This window comes from Henckelia pumila, chromosome 4, assembly GCF_033568475.1.
Source record: "Henckelia pumila isolate YLH828 chromosome 4, ASM3356847v2, whole genome shotgun sequence".
Lineage (NCBI taxonomy): Eukaryota > Viridiplantae > Streptophyta > Magnoliopsida > Lamiales > Gesneriaceae > Henckelia > Henckelia pumila.
This window is the reverse complement of record NC_133123.1, coordinates 160,243,584-160,262,302: the sequence shown is the minus strand read 5'-3', so window position 1 is coordinate 160,262,302 and position 18,719 is coordinate 160,243,584. Positions and strand designations below refer to the sequence as shown.

The 18,719-nt window shown below is 37.1% G+C and overlaps 1 protein-coding gene across 2 annotated transcripts; it reads right to left on the bottom strand.

Annotated features, from left to right (window-relative positions):
• Positions 1-6,738: 6,738 nt before the first annotated feature.
• On the bottom strand, positions 6,739-8,729 carry LOC140866195 (calmodulin-binding protein 60 D-like). 2 transcript variants are annotated; one of them, XM_073271108.1, is made up of 5 exons: positions 8,531-8,729; positions 7,988-8,448; positions 7,697-7,860; positions 7,289-7,480; positions 6,739-7,158 (listed from the first exon to the last, which is right to left on the bottom strand). In XM_073271108.1, exons 2-5 carry the CDS (start codon positions 8,445-8,447, stop codon positions 6,805-6,807), a joined length of 1,170 nt encoding a protein of 389 aa, XP_073127209.1. In that variant the 5' UTR covers position 8,448; positions 8,531-8,729; the 3' UTR covers positions 6,739-6,804. The 2 variants fall into 2 exon arrangements, with proteins under 2 accessions (XP_073127209.1, XP_073127208.1); XM_073271107.1 differs by lacking the exon at positions 8,531-8,729 and having other exon boundaries at positions 7,988-8,518.
• Between the last annotated feature and the right edge of the window lie 9,990 nt (positions 8,730-18,719).

Genomic DNA, 18,719 nt, shown 5'->3' with positions numbered 1-18,719 from the left:
TCGAATTCTAGGATGTATACTATGTCGACTACAATGAGCTTCACGTAGTATCTCTTCTTTCAAATCTATCAAATTCGGAACCACAAGTCTACCATTATAACGCAAACATCCATCAGAAGCAACAAGGAATTTCCCTGGCTGACCAGCTGGAGTTAATTCTTTCAAGTGATGAATGCATGGATCAGTCTTCTGCGCTGCTTTGATTTTCGAAATTATTTGTGGTTCAACTTGAATAGATGAAACTATGAAATGATTACCTTTAGCTCGATAAGTCCATCCTGAAGTTCCCAAATGCTCATGAACTTTAGAAATAGTTAAAGATGCTAACATCTTAATATGAACTTTTCTGCTCAAAGAATCTGCAACTTGATTCACATTTCCTGGCTGGTATTGAATATCACAGTCAAAATCCTTAAGCAGTTCCAACCATCGACGTTGTCTCATATTCAAATCAGACTGTGTGAATAAATATTTCAGACTCTTATGATCGGAATAAATCACAAACTGTTCACCGTACAGATAATGACGCCATATTTTCAATGCATGCACAATGGCAGCCAATTCTAAATCATGAACTGGATAACGAGTCTCATGTGGTTTCAATTGACGAGATGCATACGCAATCACGCGTCCATTTTGCATCAAAACACAACCCAGTTCATTCAAAGAAGCATCTGTACATACAACAAATCCACCTGAGCCTGAAGGTAATGCTAGTACTGGAGCCGTAGTCAATTTTTCTTTCAAAGTCTGAAAACTAGCTTCACATTCCTCAGTCCACACAAAACGTCGATCTTTTTGAGTCAATATCGTCATAGGTCTTGCTATGCCAGAAAATTCCTTAATAAAACGCCTGTAATATCCAGCCAGACCCAAAAAGCTACGAATCTCAGAGACATTGGTTGGTCTATACCAATTAAGAACAACTTCAACTTTACTAGGATCGACAGATACCCCTTGTGCTGATATCACATGTCCTAGAAATAATACTCTATCCAACCAAAACTCGCACTTAGAAAACTTAGCATATAATTGTGATGTTCTGAGTTTCTGAAGTACTAATGTCAAATGTTCTTTATGCTCCTTCCTTGACTTAGAATAAATCAAAATGTCATCAATAAACACGATAACAAATCGATCTATAAACTCCTGAAACACACGATTCATTAAATCCATGAAAACCGCTGGAGCATTAGTCAACCCGAAAGGCACAACTAAAAATTCATAATGTCGATAACGCGTTCGAAATGCTGTCTTGGGAACATCTTCCTCTCGAACTCGAAGTTGATGATATCCGGAACGAAGATCAATTTTAGAATGCACAGATGTACCCTGCAACTGATCAAACAAGTCATCAATTCGTGGCAAAGGATACTTATTTTTCACAGTAGCCTGGTTCAATTGCCGATAATCGATGCACATTCTCATAGTTCCGTCTTTCTTCTTCACAAACAAGATTGGAGCACCCCAAGGCGACACACTTGGTCTAATATAACCTTTTTCCAGCAAATCTTGCAATTGTATCTTAAGTTCTTTCAATTCTGCTGGAGCTAATCGATATGGGGCTCGGAAAATAAGACTTGTCCCTGGCATCAACTCAATGCTAAGATCTATTTTCCTCTGAGGTGGAAAACCCGGAATCTCATCAGGAAATACATCAGGAAAATCCTTGACGACAGGAATATCTAAAACTTTCAATTTCTCCTCCTTCGTCACATCAAGAGCATAAATCATAAATCCTTCATTTCCTATCGACAATAATCTAAACATTTCCATTGCCGATACTAATGGAATGCGAGATTATGAATCAGTACCGTAAAAATTCCATTTATTGCCATAATACGGTCTAAATCTCACAATTCCATGGAAACAATCAACAGTAGCTCTATAATTCATCAGTGTATCCATACCCAGAATACAATCAAAATCAGACATAGCTAGTTTGATTAGATTGGTTATCATGATCTTATCCTCAAATCTAATCACCCAATTCAAAACTATCTCATTAGACATCAAGAAAACACCAGCAGGAGTAGCTACAGACACAGTATCCAATAACGGAGTAAAAGCAATCTCATGCTCATCAGCAAATATAACAGATAAAAATGAATGAGATGCTCCTGTGTCTATCAAGATATGTGCAGGATACTCAAAAATATAACAAATACCTGCAATAACTCCCCCAGGTGCATCTTGTGCCTGATCCTGAGTCATGGCATGCACTTGTGCCTGCTGTGGCCCTGGAAAACGCTGCTGACTCTGATGAGATGGATACCTAGGCTGATGCGTTGGCTGTACCGGAACATAAGGCTGTGTAGGAGCAAATTGAGGTACAGGAGCATATGGCCTGAACGATGGTCTTCCAGGAAACTGACCAAACTGTTGTGGTTGAGACTGTTGTCTTCCCGCATTTGGACACGCTCTGGCCAAATGTCCAACCTAACCACAGATAAAACAAGTCCTTGAAAATCCTTTACAATGTGCACTCAAATGGTTACCACCACATCTATCACAGTACACTCTACTAGTCGATCCAACTGAACTTCCACCACGACTACCACTGGAACTCGATGAACTGGACTGCTGTTTCTTTTTAAATTGTTTTCCTCGCAGTTTAAACCAAGGCTTCTTCGCTTGCTGAGAAGACTGAGTAGGCTGATATGAAGGTAAACCCACCGGTGTTTGCGAAGTGCTTCCAGCTCCTTGAGGAACAGATGCTGGGATTGGTTGTGGTTTACTTCTGAGTAAACTCGCTTCAATCTTCTTTTCCTTTTCTACTGCTTTCATATAAGTCGATGGAGTTCCAGTAGTTACCAACGTGTGGATAGTTCGTGTAAGCCCCTTCAGAAAATGTGAAAGCTTTGATCGATCATTCTTTGCAACGTGTGGGACATAAGACAGAAGAGCAGAAAACTATGATAGGAACTCAGAGTTCTAATAAGAATTCATAAACTAAGTTCTAAAGCCAATAACTACTGGTTCTATCAGATAAGTTCAACTAATCAACACAACAAGTAAGTCACGTAAGAACAAGTAGTCACACCCATACGCAACCATTTTGTTAGTGTCTAAACTCGAGTGTCTTAGACTCTAATTCGAGCATATCCCAGTTTATGCTCTGATACCAAATGAAAGGGCCCGTGTCCTGATTTAATATTTAATAATCAAACAACCAGAATTAACTAATGTAAACAGAAAAAACGAGTTAAAAATTTGCATTTTGGGCCTACAGAAAATTCGGCATGACCTATTCGTAAATAGGACATCCCAAAAACCTGTACAATACAACTAGCAATATATACTCGAAAATAGAGACACAACACCAATTTACAAACCTATAGCCGCACTGGCCAGGACTAAACACATGCTGAGCCGGCAAGGCTCGATCACACAAATTACAATCCAAAACAAAGTCCAAAACTATCGATACAGATACACAGGGCATCACCCCAGCAAATATAAAACTCGCTAAACTGATATATACATATATCTGGGAACTCGACTCCACGCTCGACTCACTGGGTACCACTAGATGACGCTCCACCAGATGCGTCAAATCCCCCTGGATAACCTGCTATGGAATCACAAACAACCACAGCATAAAAAGAAAACAGGGGTCGGACCCCAGTACGACGAACTAGAAAAATTACGACAAATATAACTGACATGAATAAAATCAAGTACAATGCAATGACATGCAATGCAATATGTGACAGGTATCAATAGAATAAGGGATACCAAATGGAGTCCAAATAATTGTATCACAATAATCTCAGTGGCCACCCGTACCAGGAACGCAGCAGACCTCGAATCATCACTGCTAATCCATACACGTAGCATCGGAGGGTGACAGGAGCTACCTGTCCGTGCCTCATGCTGTCATCAGGAGTGTCGTACGTAGCATCGAGAGCATGGTTGCTACCCGCTCGGTCTCGTGCTAACTCAGGAGTGCACTAAATAATGTCACTCGCTCCATCGATGACTCAATACATCTCAAGAGATCAATATCAATAGCAATCAAAGGAGTCAAAGCTCAATGTGCTATGAAAATTTGTAAAATGAGTGAATGCAATCATATAATCCACATAAGCACATAAAATACGTTATAACTCATTACAAAATACTTAATATCATTACATGCCATTATAGGCATCGTAATATAAACAGCTCATACGTACCTCAACCAACACTTAATTTACCACGGAAATATCTCAAGTATTACTCGGATATTCCAATCCCAAATTTTCAGAATCTGTAATTCCAGAAAATTGCTCATAAACCCTAAAATTCACATTTCATATTAAAACATCCCATCAATGACCAAATATCGAATATACGACTCTAAAATGTCGAAATACTGAAATTAAAACAATCTGAATTTTTCCGAAAATTCCTACAAATTTCGAAAATTCGCATTTATATTTTCTAGAGCATCTAAACACTCCATTAATGAATAATCAACACTAAAATTCAAAAATCCCCAATTATAATAATCTAAAAATTCAAAATATTTTCCCAATAATTTCTGAAAAACAGTCAATACCTTCAATCGACTCCGATATAATACCTACAATCAATAATAAATCAAATATCAATTATCGAAAGTCAATCGAATCGAAATTCCCAAAAGTTCAAAACCTAGCCTCGAATTTACCTCAATGAGTCGAAATAAAAGTCCAAACAACTAGGACCACACTCTCCTACACTCCGGTGACGATCGGCGGCGGCGAAGGAGGGAAAACGGCGGCGGCTGTCGGCGACGGGTTTTTGGGACGGAGACGAAACCTTACGAAATTGGTATCAAAAGAAAGTTTACGTCGCGAGGATTGCGAAACTATATTTACTTTTGAAAATCGATAACCTACGGAAAAGTTACGGCGATTTGAAGCGATGAAGAAAGTTAAAACAAAAGAAACAGAAGGATACGCGAGAGAGACGGTGGAAAGAGAAAGATATTATGATATATATATATTATATATGTATATATGGATATGTATTAGTTTAATGTGTGTCTTATATTATTCATTCGGGGTTCAAATTTGACCCGGTTTGAGTTATTTCAACTCCTGTGTACTCTATAAATAACGTATTCATTTTAATATTGTCTATAAATCGATATTTATAAATACATATTTTTAACACACAAACTAATTAATATATTAATATCGGGTCCTTACAACCTCAATGATAGATCTAAGGGTCCTCATTTATCAATACACGTGGGGTCCAATAAAAAATAATGGATCTCATATTTATTGATAAATGTGCACCGTTAGATCTACCCCAAAGCAGTGCCTATATAGGTAAAATCTAACTTACCCACGTTTAGATTTAGACAAGATATTGAGTACGAGTTTCACTTACTAATTTTATTGTAGTTTTTAGTACTGGAGATATTGAGTTCGAGATATTCATCAGTTATGTAATCCTTGACGTCGTGACATGTGAATTAGTAAAATCATTTAACAATAATATTAAATATTGATTTTTTGTTATAAAAATATTAAAATAAAAAGGGTGTAATTAATCAAGTAGTTTAAATTATATCCATAAATTGAATTTTTCTATGAATGGTCTTGTATTCTAAAATTCAAAATCAATTTATCGTTTCGAAAATTTCAATTTTGATCACAGTTTTGGTTTCTTATTTATTGGGGAAAAAAAGAAAAAGAAAAAACCAAAAAATATTGTGAAGGATTGATCGCAATCTTCCTTCCAATAATTGCATTCCTTACCATCAACGAATCGAATATATGATATTGGCTCTGATTTAAATTATAGGATCGAACGTTTGCCTTTTTATCAAAAGTTGTATTTAGTGTTAATAATGCAACTCAAATTTTTAAATCGCACAGGAGCACAAACGACAACGACATGATTAATCGATCGTTCTACAAATAAGAACAACTCTTGTACCTATAACATATTGAGTCAATATAAATCCATTTGAACCTAATAAAAAAATGTGTTTTGATCCCAATTTTTTTTTTTTTTTTGAGATAATTTGGAATCACAATCCAAAGAAAAATCTATAACCCAAATTTCACTTAAATTAATTAATATAGAAACGACTTTGACTCATAAGCTTATACGCGCCATTGCACCGAGTAGCGCTTCTTTGAGAGATTCTCCCCAGCGTGTAGATATGGTCAACCCATAAATTTCGTTTTTGTTGTATTTTTATTTTTTTTTGGAAAAAAATTTGTTATTTTTATTTTTAGTGATTAATATAACTTATAATAACGGTCGGAGGGATAATTCGACCCTATAGAGGATAGTACTCTTATGATGGATGTAAGAATTTGATTAAGAAAAAACTATGTGGAACCCACATAATTTGCATGTGTGGTCAATTTATGGCCACACAATTAGAGTGAAGATAATTTTGGGCACACAACTGCAGGAGTGGGGGTATTACCTATATCCCACCGGATTATTTTATGCTACATTTGGAGTATTAATCTCCCCATGATGTGGTCAAATATCAACCATTGGATCATCAACACATATGTCAATTTTCATAAAAATATATGAGTCTCATATGATCTAATGGTATTGAAATAAGGGGAGCGGTGTAGCATAGACTAACTCTACCCCACCGTAGTATCGAAGCTCCCGTTTTTTAATAAGATAACAATCGTTGAAAATGGTTCGAAATCTATCATCCACGCGTAACCAAAATTTATTTATTTCTATCGATCCACAGGCAACTTATTTTTTTTATATTGCTGCTTCACGGGGTGTGTTTTATTTTTTTATTTTTGAGATCAAGATCCATTTTCATACATGCAAATTGGATAAATATCAGCCAACATACTCCTCACATCCATCTTCGGAATCGGTAAACCTGATCACACCGATGAAGCACTCATGATCAAGCGGCAAAACCAAATCGTCGAACCCACAGTCCATGGCTCCATGATTGAACCATGGCTCCGGAACTTCCATATTGTTCGGTCCATCGACCATTTCGGAAACTCCATCGTCAGGATTTGCACCAGGATGTTGTCCTGGAATATTGCGAGAATTATTCGACTGATGGAATGATGTTTTCACAGCCTCCAGGTGCTGATGAACAGAATCCGGATCATCGAAAGAGGCCGCCACAACGTCTCCCCAGTGCTCAAAAGCATATGATAACAACTTGTCTGCATCAACCTGCAGCCATGAAATTTTTATTATGGTACGTCAATCCCATTTTGTTAAGATCATAATATTTATATTAATTGAGCCTAAACTCCGCTCTAAAAACAAAAAAAAAATTAGTGGATTATATAAATTAGCATGCCTTGTTGTCTTCAGATAACATATTAGTGGCAGCATACTCCCCTTGTGAGTACATCCATTGCAACTCCCCGAAAATGTCGAAAACCACGCCAGAATTCTCCTGAGAATTGAAGTACCAGTACATCTTGTAACCTTGGCATTTTCGAGCATTGTTTAAAGTGGTCTCCCACTTCTTTCCCTTCAAACTAGCAATCTGCGGATATATAAGCAAGCCAACAAAGTTATGCATCCGCGTGCAACTTTAAGATAGTATTTGTAAAAGCTTCTAGGAAGCACTTCTCAACTTCTCGTTAACAAAATTTCACAAAATTTCAAAATTTTGTTAATGAAAAGCTGAGAAGTGCTTCTTAGAAGCTCTCCCAAGCACTACCTAAGTCGAATAACCGGAGAAAAAGCTAAGGGTATTTACATTTTTCAGTTGTTGATGAGGATTTATGAGGAGGTGGATCAGAAATTTCTCGACTGTATCGATTCCTTGGGCTTGCAGACGCTCCTCTATCTTACCACGTAGTTGTATGTTTTTCAGCACCGAAATTTTATCCTTCAGATTCGGGATCTCTTTCTTCATGGAATCTAAAGATCAAATACTAATTAAAAACACTTGTTATATATATATATATATATCACTCCGATGAAAAAGGACTAAAACGAGGATTTTGATCAAGGCCCTGGTGGCGCGCGGAGAGATGAAATTACTTACATTTTTTGCGGTAACACTTGACAGGAAAAGATTCAGTCTTTGCTTCTTTGACATTAATGATCCCATCAAAGGTTCCGACAATTCTCGCCCCCAACCGGAACACCGTCGGCTTCACCTTGGTCGCGTGATGTCTGAACTTTACGCCTTCCAAAACGCAGCTGCCTCCTTGTAGCTGACACAGATTTACTGTAAGAAGAGGCAACTTATTCCCTTCTACTCTTACAATTTTCTCATTGAATCCTTCTCCCGTACAGTCATCAGTTCCCTGAGCAAGAACAAAGAGTTGAATACTTGCAAATGCCACGGGCCCAACGTCGACTTTCTTTCCCGTGGAACTATCGAAGAGAGCCACTTCAACGCAAGTGTTGCCTTGATCTCCTTTTATTTCATGGCATGTCAAGGTTGGCTGAGAAATCTTGTTGGAGAATCGGAGCTCCATATTTTTCGGGTCCGTAAGCATCCTGTCAAGTGGAAAAACCATTTCGTTAATTTCACCGCCAATTTGTACAACAATATTCGATCCATACATAATATCTAGATCACCTCTTGTTTTTCTGTTAATTAAGATCTATCCCAGTCTCAATCCTTTCCAAAATCTGATCATCAAAATGGAGAAAATCGAAACAACACTGATAGATTAAGGATATTAATCAAGAATTAACACAATATAAACCTTGGACGATGAATTAATAAGAAGAAGAAGAAGAAGAAAGGTTTTCAATATTTTCAAAAAGTTGCTGTCTGAAATGGCTAGGTTTATGTCTAACTGTAAAAGGGTCCATATATAATCTAATTTCCAAGAAGTTTCTACGAGGCTTCCTAAATAAGCGCAAGGGGTTTGTCACAGAATTGTGTGAAGTTTCTTCTATTAATTAGGGTTTCGACATGTCACTTTAAACAAGATTTGTTTTGACCACAAATTAAATATCACATCTACATATTTAACTAAGATCGATATATATGGTAAGTTTGGATACATTAATATTTTTTTATTATTACATGAGAACTTACAAATGTTATCCAGGCATAACTTTGTACCAATTTATTTGGAAAAATTTAGATTCGAGTCAAATTTAGTTTATACAAGGCAATTACCGAGCTAGGAAAGTGCTCGGAATGTGCTTCTGTACTTGTCGGGACTAATTGGGAGCGTTTAATTTCTCTTTGACTATGTGAGGTGACGAAATTTTGCTTATTGGATTATCAACATATGATGTTAATTTACATTAAAATATGAAAAATATGAGCAAGATTTTAAAAAGCGCGACGAAACGTCGAGTCCAAGCTTCGAGCTTTATAAGCTTAAGCGTATAAGAGTGGGTGCCCAGTGAGCCAACTGTGTGGCTATGGGCTTTGATGACTCTTTGTATAAACAATCTTTTGTTTAATATTATTTACACTTTTATTAATGGCAATGACTTTATATTACTTCATATTGTTATATTGTGATATACTATTGTTGTTTTGATAAAGACCTTGAATATACCATAGTGTATGTAAGATGTGGTAGAACATGGGGATGTCTATCATGAAATACATCTTATAGTCACTGTATATTCTAAAACTGTTCCTAGTCGATTGAGCCGTCCGATAATAAGGATAAGGATCGCTCGAGTTTGAGACTAGCATTTGCGATGCGGAGTACCACGTTTCATTGGTAGGGAACATGGAGATGTTCGAAGCATGCAAATGGATATTCATAGGATGAATAATCGAACTACCCTATCCGGACTTTCCAAGTGGTTATCACTTATCGAGTGGATAAAGTCCGCGGTTTTGGTTGTACACCATTAGTCCTTACGACTTGAAACATCATGGAGACTCTATATGCTAGTACTGTGCTTTGACTCGTTTACCGACTCTGAGGGGGTCATCAGGTGTCGAGATTGGGTACAGTTACGACACATATAGGAGTCAATGCATTGTTGTCAAGGATTCACCACATACTTACGAGTGTGGATATCCTATGCGATCCGAGGAGATATTAGTGTGACAAATCTCTGGCCAGAGTACTTGATGTGATTTAAGAAATGGTTTCTTAGTAGCACATGCGATGTCACTAATTTGATCTTCAAGATGTATTGCATAGTTATCGAATCTTGAGCGACTCTCGATATACCAATGGTTGTTGATTCGATCGGGATATATGGATGAAGGGACCGTACTGTACGCTAACCAAAATCTACTGGTTCTTGTAGGCACTATCAGTGATACCTAGGGAATCATGGGGCGATGTTGCTAGGCGCTTTACCTTGATTCGTTGGGCAAGTCGGAAAGTGTTGTTCCGAGTCACAAGGAGTTGTGAGCCCACGGCTAGCTGTATCCCTGAATCATTGAGGGTCACACAGTGTAATGGAGTTTTAATCCCCGTTGAGATAGTTAAATTTAAAGAGTTAAATTTAATGAACTAAGGAGTTGGACTTCTTAAATAAGAGTAAGGGAGTAGGATTTCCTAAAATGACATAGGGATGGACATTTTTGGAAACCACTGAATTCGGATTCAGGAAAATTTATTTTGACTTTAAAATGTGCAGAAATGGTTTCTGTGCACATTGGTGAAATCGGTTCATCAATCGGAGTCACGATGAATTTTATATTAATTTCTGAACGTGCGGGCTTTGCTTGTCGGGCCCTAGCTTATGACTAATGGGCCCTAAGGTGTTAGTGGCCTGCATTATAAATAAGTTATTGCAGTACAGAAATTAGACACAACAGCTCATTATTTTGAGAAGCAAAAATCGAAAACCCTAGCCTCTCAAAGTAATAATCGGCCGACCCCTCCCATACTCTGCCCGAGAAATTCCGGTCTGTGATTTTGAATTGCAGTCAGGAATAACGAATCAGATTCGTTTAATCTCTTCGCAGAAAAACTTCTGATAGATTTTCTAGTGCAATCTGTCAGAGGGATTTAAACCTCATTCGTGGACCTGATTGAAGGAGTTCATCAGTTCCTGGGAGATACAAGAAGCGCAGAGAAATCTGTGTGGTGTCCAATAATCTCGCTTCGAGATTGAAGGTAAAATTTAATTAATTGTTATTTGAATTTTACACACACAATAATTTAATCGTTGAATGGTTGATACCCACACCATGGAATTGTTCCATGATAAAATTTTTAAACTTCCGCTGCACCGGGTATCAATCGTGATTGATCTGACCGCCAGTTTTCCAACAAAGCGATCTTATGACAATTTTAAGTGTAAAAAAACGTTTTTTAATTTTAAATAAAATTTAATTATATTAAATAAATTAGATCAAATAATACTCAAACATGATAAATTTAGGGTTCATGCATAAATTTTTAGCAACATAAAAGTCTCAAAGTTATAATATTTAGTAGTGTTCACAATAAAAGAACATAAAAAAACTAAATATTATCTAATTTCTTGTTCGATTCTAATTTGATCTCCTCATCTTCATTCATCTCATCTTCTGTATTATCTTCCATATGAAACTTGAGAGACGATCGTTTTCTGTCTCTTGGTTTTCTCCAAGTTTTAGTTCTAGGTATTTTTGCGTTAGCTGAAAATATCTTATGTTTTTTTTTTAAATTTACAAATCAATTAAAATTTTAGATAATATTTAAAATTTAAAAAAAAATCGCACTTTAGCTCTATTAGGCACGCTTAATCACGCTTAATTCGGTCAAATGTACTTTGACCGCATTGCAGCTGGTTCAACGTTATAAGGTTAAAAGTGGAATCATATATTCATATGAGATCATATATCTGACATTAATATTAAAAAAAAACATAATGCCGTAACTTTGTTTGTAAGGATTGTACACATAATTAATTAGATATAATTAATAAATAATTATAAAACAGAATGATATATGAAGTTATATATCTATATGTGAATTTACTTACCTTAAATAAAAAATCAAAATAAATTAAATGATGGTTAAATTTCAGTTTAGGTATAACAAATGACCAGTCAATTTGTCAAAAGGCTTTCGCGCCATTCAATATGTCGAGAACGACCATTCTGTCAATGTTTTTACTCATTTGACTGATATTTAATTTAATAAATGAAAGGAATGAATAATTTAATTTAAAAAAAGGCTCAATTAATATTGGATTCACTACAAATTATAAAGAGTACTTGAGGATTGCATAGTTATAACTTATTTAATGGTGACAAAAAAAAAGTTATAACTTATTTAATCGGTATTTAAACCATTCCAATTATATCTTTTTTCACGTACGTCAAGTTCGTTAGATTTCATAGTTTCAATGGCTATAAATTAATAACGAGAAAAACTTTTCATTAATTCATTGTCTCGATCTTGTGGAAACTGACGAAACCTAGTACTCAGTCCGTATCTCTTTCTTGGATTCCATCAATTTTTCCAATTTCTTCGAGACTAAACAACAAATATATTTAATTATTTAAATTTGGACTTTCAGGAATTATATATATATATATATATATATATGATCGGACAGACCAATCATTATAATCAATTTGTACAATCCGTATGTGCTCATCGAAATATCCAAAACAAATGCCACAACGCTTGGAGTGGCACCAAACTCCCATACCTGAGAATGCTAGCTCTAGGATTCATGGCCTGTAGACCCCACCTCCATTATTAAAAAAAAAAAATCAACCTTAATTATCCCTTAGAAAATAATTTTAAATTTTATTCTTATTTAATGAATATTTTAATATAATAAAATAAAATAATTATACAAATTAGTTAATGATATTAATTTAATAGAGATAAATTGAATTAAACTATATAATTGGAATAGATGAAAAATCAAATTTACTCTAAATTAGTAAAACGGAGGGAGTATTATAATTTGTAATATTGCTTAAGCATATGGCTCACATCTGTCTTGTCCCATGAAGAAAAATCAATTAAAGTGTTTAGTTTTATGACATTAACAGAGTGAGTTAGCCCCTAATTCTTATGAACTGTACGTACATTGTCCATGGCTTTCTTAAAGAAAGGTGGATCCCGAAAGAGATCTCATTTCACATGAGTGGGTTTTTTGCTGCCCCACTCGGGCACTGCCCGGGTAGGGTAGCATACACTACTCCGGTTTTTGCTATGATAATTTATACGAGTTTTACCCTTAAAAATTTAAAATTCTGCTGTTCATTTTAATACTTTAATTTTTTTTTTTTAATTTCTATCTCTTCATATCGTAATCTCAAACAATAAAGTGTGTTTAATTATTATTATTTTGTTGAGAATTTTTAAAACTAAATTTATAACGAGAAGACTTAATTAGATATATCAACGATTTAGTAGCATTGTTTACTGAATGAATATATATCTACTTGACAAAATTTTATATGCGTGTATGCATGTATATATTATCTCCTGAAAAGCATCATAAGGAAATTTTAGAAATATAATTGAAATGTTTTTTCAAGGTATCATAAAAGTTGAGAAGAAGTAACAAAAATGCAAAACTCAAGAGCTTAAAAAAAAATTTTGCCCTATTTTAGACATGAATTTGAAGCGATGACTCAGTCGATGTTATTCAAAATATTTTGAATTCTGAACAAAACAGCAACAACGATAACAATGAACAAATCAAGGCGAGAAAAACTCTCTGTTCGCAAGACAAAATTTTCCGTTATTAGTGCTAAATGTTGGCGGCAATCGTCTCTAAGATACAACGACCACAAACGAGATATAGCAACACAAAAAATATCTCAAACTTCAGCGAACAAAATAATGCAGAAAATTTTGTTTGAGTGAAGGCAGAAAAATTGAAGAGCAGATTGTTTATCTTGTTAACGTGTTTTTTCTGCATACATAATCAGTCATTTATATAGACTGGAGCCCAAGATACATGTCCTTTAATCAAAAGATGCAACACAACGCGAAAAAAGGCCCAATAAAGTTATACCATTTTGGAAACAACAGACGACATGAGCAACGTTCTGCCTGGGACATCTGATCCATCGCCAAGCGCGCTCGAGCGGCCAAAATTGCGCGCTAGTACTCTGCCTAGCTTTGATTGGTAGCCAGGCGCGCTCGAGCACGAACTATTTCTGTCCGCGCAAGGTGTGTTGCAACTAATAAAATTATTTTAATTAAATTTTGATCGCGAAAAAAGGCCCAATAAAGTTATACCCTTTTGGAAACAACAGACGGCGTCAGCAACGTTCTGCCTGGGACATATGATCCATCGCCAAGCGCGCTCGAGCGGCCAGAATTGCGCGCTAGTACTCTGCCTAGCTTTGATTGGTAGCCAGGCGCGCTCGAGCGCGACCTATTTCTGTCCGCGCAAGGTGTGGTGCAACTAATAAAATTATTTTAATTAAATTTTGTCCAAAAATAATAGTAGGATCATAAGACCCCACCCCCACCCCCACCCCACCTCAAAGCACCACGCCGAGCCGAGCCGATCGAGCGCGCGTACGTGTGTTTGTTGCATCGACTAGCGCTTTGCCCCTTTACAAAACATATCGTGCCCTAAGGGCCCAATCCCATAATCCAAAGTTGGACTAGTTAAGGAGTGATTCACATTGGAATTCTTCTAATGTGAGACAAGCTATTTTCCCATTTATTAATCATTTCTCTTTTATTTCATTCACAATTTTCATCAATCCTCCATATAAATGAAATATTTGCACATTAGCATACTCACTTTAAAATTCATGTGAGTTATTATTGCATCAGTATAGGTAGCTTGTGACTTTGAACCTACTATCGGATTTACTAGTAGCATAGTGAGGCGATGTCTTGAACTAATCAACCATTTATGTAAACCAAGTCAATAGTTACACAACAATAACTCTTAACATATTTTGTTCTCATGTTGTGTCCATTTCTGCCATGGATCATATCTTAGATTCCTAATTGTTTCAATCAAAGCGGCCAATACTTTGCACTTACATAGGTGATCTCCTATATAGAGTACTCTGCTTTACTCTACCTTATAGGTATATGAATCATTGAAAGACAACTTAAACTCCTCACATATTGCAGGTGTTTCCTAGTTGGATGTCTAGGAATGAGCAAGTATAAATTCCAAGTACTCAAACTAACATTTATAACTTAATTGTCCCATTGAACCAAGATTTTGGGATCTCCAATTCTCAAGGTTGGGTTATCGCTATAAATATTTTATTTTGTGAATTTTAAGCTCATTCCTCTTAGCAGTTTGTACATTTGATTTCTATTTATACTCTTAGTAAACGGATCCGCTAAGTTTTTCTTTGACTTTACATATTCAACAGAAATAACCACATTTGAGATCAAATGTCTTATGGTATTGTGTCTCGGACGAATATGTCTAGACTTACTATTGTATATACTAATTTGTGCTCTTCCTATTGCTGACTGACTGTCGCAATGAATTGTAATGGAAAACACTGGTTTATTCCAACAAGGAATATCTTCTAAAAAGTTTCGAAGCCGTTCAGTTTCATCTCCAGCTTTATCCAAAGCAATGAACTCAGATTCCATAGTCGATCGAGCTATATATGTTTGCTTAGATGATCTCCATGACACTACTCTTCAACCGATTGTCACTACAAGAAAATTGGCAATACACATCACTCAAAAGACAACGGTTTTTTTAAAAACCGTTGTATTTTGGTCTTTAACAACGTTTTTTTTACAGAAACCGTTGTTAATGAGCGTTTTTTTAAAATTTACGACAACAGTTTAGTCTATGAGCGTCTTTTTTTTATATAAACAACGAATATTCTAAACCATTGTCTTTGGGTGTTGTGTTTAGGCTTTAGGTTATTTGTTCTTTCAAAAAAACTAAAAGATAAAAACATCACAAAAAAACCGCAGTCGTGGACTTTTTTCACCCACAAAAGTTTACAAGAAAATGGGGATCGAAAAAACTCTCATGACTAGCCCTAAATCGATTGCGCATCAATCATCATCTTGAGCTTCTCGATTCTAAGTTTCTGCCCTTTTTCTTGAATCGAATCTCAGCTGTAGTAACCCGTATTCAGAATTAGCGATTAATGAGTATATTAATCGTGTAATCATGTTTAGATTAAGTAAAACATGATTAAGAAAATTCCAAAAGGGTTAACGGAGTCCAGAAATGGATTCAGGACACTCAAAATAGCCGGGAAGGTCCCGAAGGTCCGGAGGGTTCGGAAGCTCCGAACCAAGTCAGGAGGCTCCAAACTGGATCGGAGGATCCGAACTCAGGATCGGAGGCTCTGAAGTGGATCAGAAGCTCCGTCGGTAAGATCGGACACTCCGATTGGGACCAGGGCATGTTTTATTGCTGACGTCAGCAAGGTGACGTCATGGCTGACGTAATATTGGGCGATCGGACGCTCGAAAGGTGGGATCAGAGGATCCGATCATGTTTGGACGTTCCGAACCGGGTTCGGAGGCTCCGAACTCCGTCTATAAATAGGGGGGCCGAGATTTCATTTTCAAGTGCACCTTCCCCTCTCGTTTCTCTGATTCCTAAGCCTTTTGACTCAGATCTAGGGAGTTCTAGGCATCTTATTGGAAATCCGGAAGTAGTAGCGATCCCGACGTCGAGGCGAAGATGTGCCTAAGTTTTGAGGCAATTGCCATCAACGGGCTGACGATGGACGCAGGTATAGCTATGGTCTCCTTAAAATATTTAGGAGTATGCAATAGCTTAGTTAAGGCTTTTAGAGCTTAATTATTGATGCATGGGTATTTGCATTGTAGAGCTGATATAGGCTTGGAACCTAGAGTGGGACTGCTAGGAACTGCCTGTAGTAAGGTACGCAAGTACAGACTGAGATTGCCAGCGGGTTTTGCATGCTTATATGTTGCATTTTGTATGTCATTTATTATGCAGCATGTGCATATCATATTGTGCCTGTCCATATTAGGGTCGCTCAGTCCTGTCTGGACGGTTGATGTCTAGGGCCCATTGACTGACGGGTCATGGGTGGCTAGCATCGGGGGACACGGTCCACGTCCTGTAGGAATGAGCAGTGTACGCAGGGTTTGCTCCCTGGGTTGTACCACTCATGTCCTAGGCGCCATTACTGAGCAGTTATATACAGTTATCCCAGATATGGATACCCTATCATTTGCATGCATCATATCTGTATGTTTTACTCAGTGCTTTCGTATTGAGCTTAGAGCTCACGTCCAGTCTTTTCTGTATATCTGGGCACCCCATTCGACGGGGCAGGTGTAGGTGCAGGATTGAGCGCCAGGAGCTTGGAGTAGCCAGCGACCAGTGAAGACAGCAGGATTAGCTGTAGGTTTTGCCTTTAGGCTATTTATTCGATTTGGTTGTATAAATCGAATTTATTTAATCGGTTTTATTTTGCCGGTCTATTTTTACTTAAGTCTTCCGCAGCGATTTATTTAATGCATGTTTAATTATGCTCTTAACTCTGATTAGGTAGCGGATCCGGGTAGGGTCGCTACATTTATTGGTATCAGAGCATATACATGCAAAATACTTGGGATATAGTAATGAGACTTTGGGTTATCCTTATAGGATGGATGAGACCTTGGAAGAGGTGATGATGTGGCAATTAGTTTGCCCAGAGACTATCATCATCAGCAGGATTTTTGAAGATTTGGCTTATGGGATTCCAGCAAGTGCGGACAGGAGTGATGGATCGTGTCCGAGTTTTCAAGATTTCTACTCATATGGGTCCTAGCTTTGGATCGAGTATCGGATGTCAGAGGCAGTGGCTGAGCATTGGATGGGACGCACTTGATGCTTGCATCTGTATCGTCCATACCATGATGACACTACTCTGAAGATTCTCCAATCGTAGATGGAGAGATTGTCAGATAGACCTTCACCAGAGAATGCCTCGAGTGCCTAAAGCATGACAGGTTTCGAGCGTGAGGTCTTTAACCTCATGCAGAACATAGTTTTGCCGGTATGCTGATATCGATACGTTCAGGAGGCACACGGGAAACTTCATGTTCAAAAGCATGATTTGGTCACAAAAAGAAAGCTGACTGTAGATCATGAGCAGAAGGATTCGACTGACATGCACTGACGCAGAGCATAGCTGGTTAGCTATCACGAGCCATTTCTCCGGAGTTCTTCGTAGGAGGACGTGTAGAGAGACTTGGTCGGGAGTATGCTTGTATCGATGCATGTGTCGATTAGAAGCTTCATGCTCAAGAAACGAAGACTAGTACGATGATTTAAATACTGTATTGATGTAGTTGTAAACAGTATTTCAGTTGTAAAGAATCATCATACTTTGGTTGTATCATTTCAAGTTCGATTGTACATTTCATTGCATTTTGAATACTGTATGTATTACATGAGATTGTAATAAAGAGAATTGTACATAACTTGAAATAAGTGATACATGTTTTATTTATCCAGCAATTCGTGAATGATTGCGAGTGATTTTGCTAAGATTGACATTGTTTTAGTTGATTAGTATTCAACTGATGTAACTCATGGGATTTGAGTGGGCCAACTGTGACTGTTTGACTTGTGGTTAGTCTAGGCGTTTTTCCTAAGATTGACCTAGTTAGTCAGTGGACTATGTTAGTGCCAGCGATGAGTGGACTCATCTAGAGGCATTAAGGAAATTGTTCGGTTTAGAACATTTGGGACTTTGTTCTAGGTTGTTTCCTTAGAAAAGTAGGATGTCTGACCTTCGTTAGGTTGAGACTTGTGATGATAGGTTTTCATCAGGGATACCAGGTCCAGTATATGCCGAGAGTTGTGGACTATGACCATGACCAGACGTGATGGGGCGCGACCCTATGCCAGTGTTACTCTGGGAGTCCTTGTACTTCAGAGGTTATCTGGGAGCCTTG

What these genes read in the sequence shown, in the direction of transcription:
- LOC140866195 (XM_073271107.1), bottom strand. Translation starts at nt 8,516, where the DNA reads ATGTATGGATCGAATATTGTTGTACAAATTGGCGGTGAAATTAACGAA. An exon ending in CAAGTGTTACCGCAAAAAAT is followed by an intron (nt 7,861 to 7,987) that starts GTAAGTAATTTC and finishes TTTGATCTTTAG; the next exon opens with ATTCCATGAAGAAAGAGATC. An exon ending in CTCATCAACAACTGAAAAAT is followed by an intron (nt 7,481 to 7,696) that starts GTAAATACCCTT and finishes ATATATCCGCAG; the next exon opens with ATTGCTAGTTTGAAGGGAAA.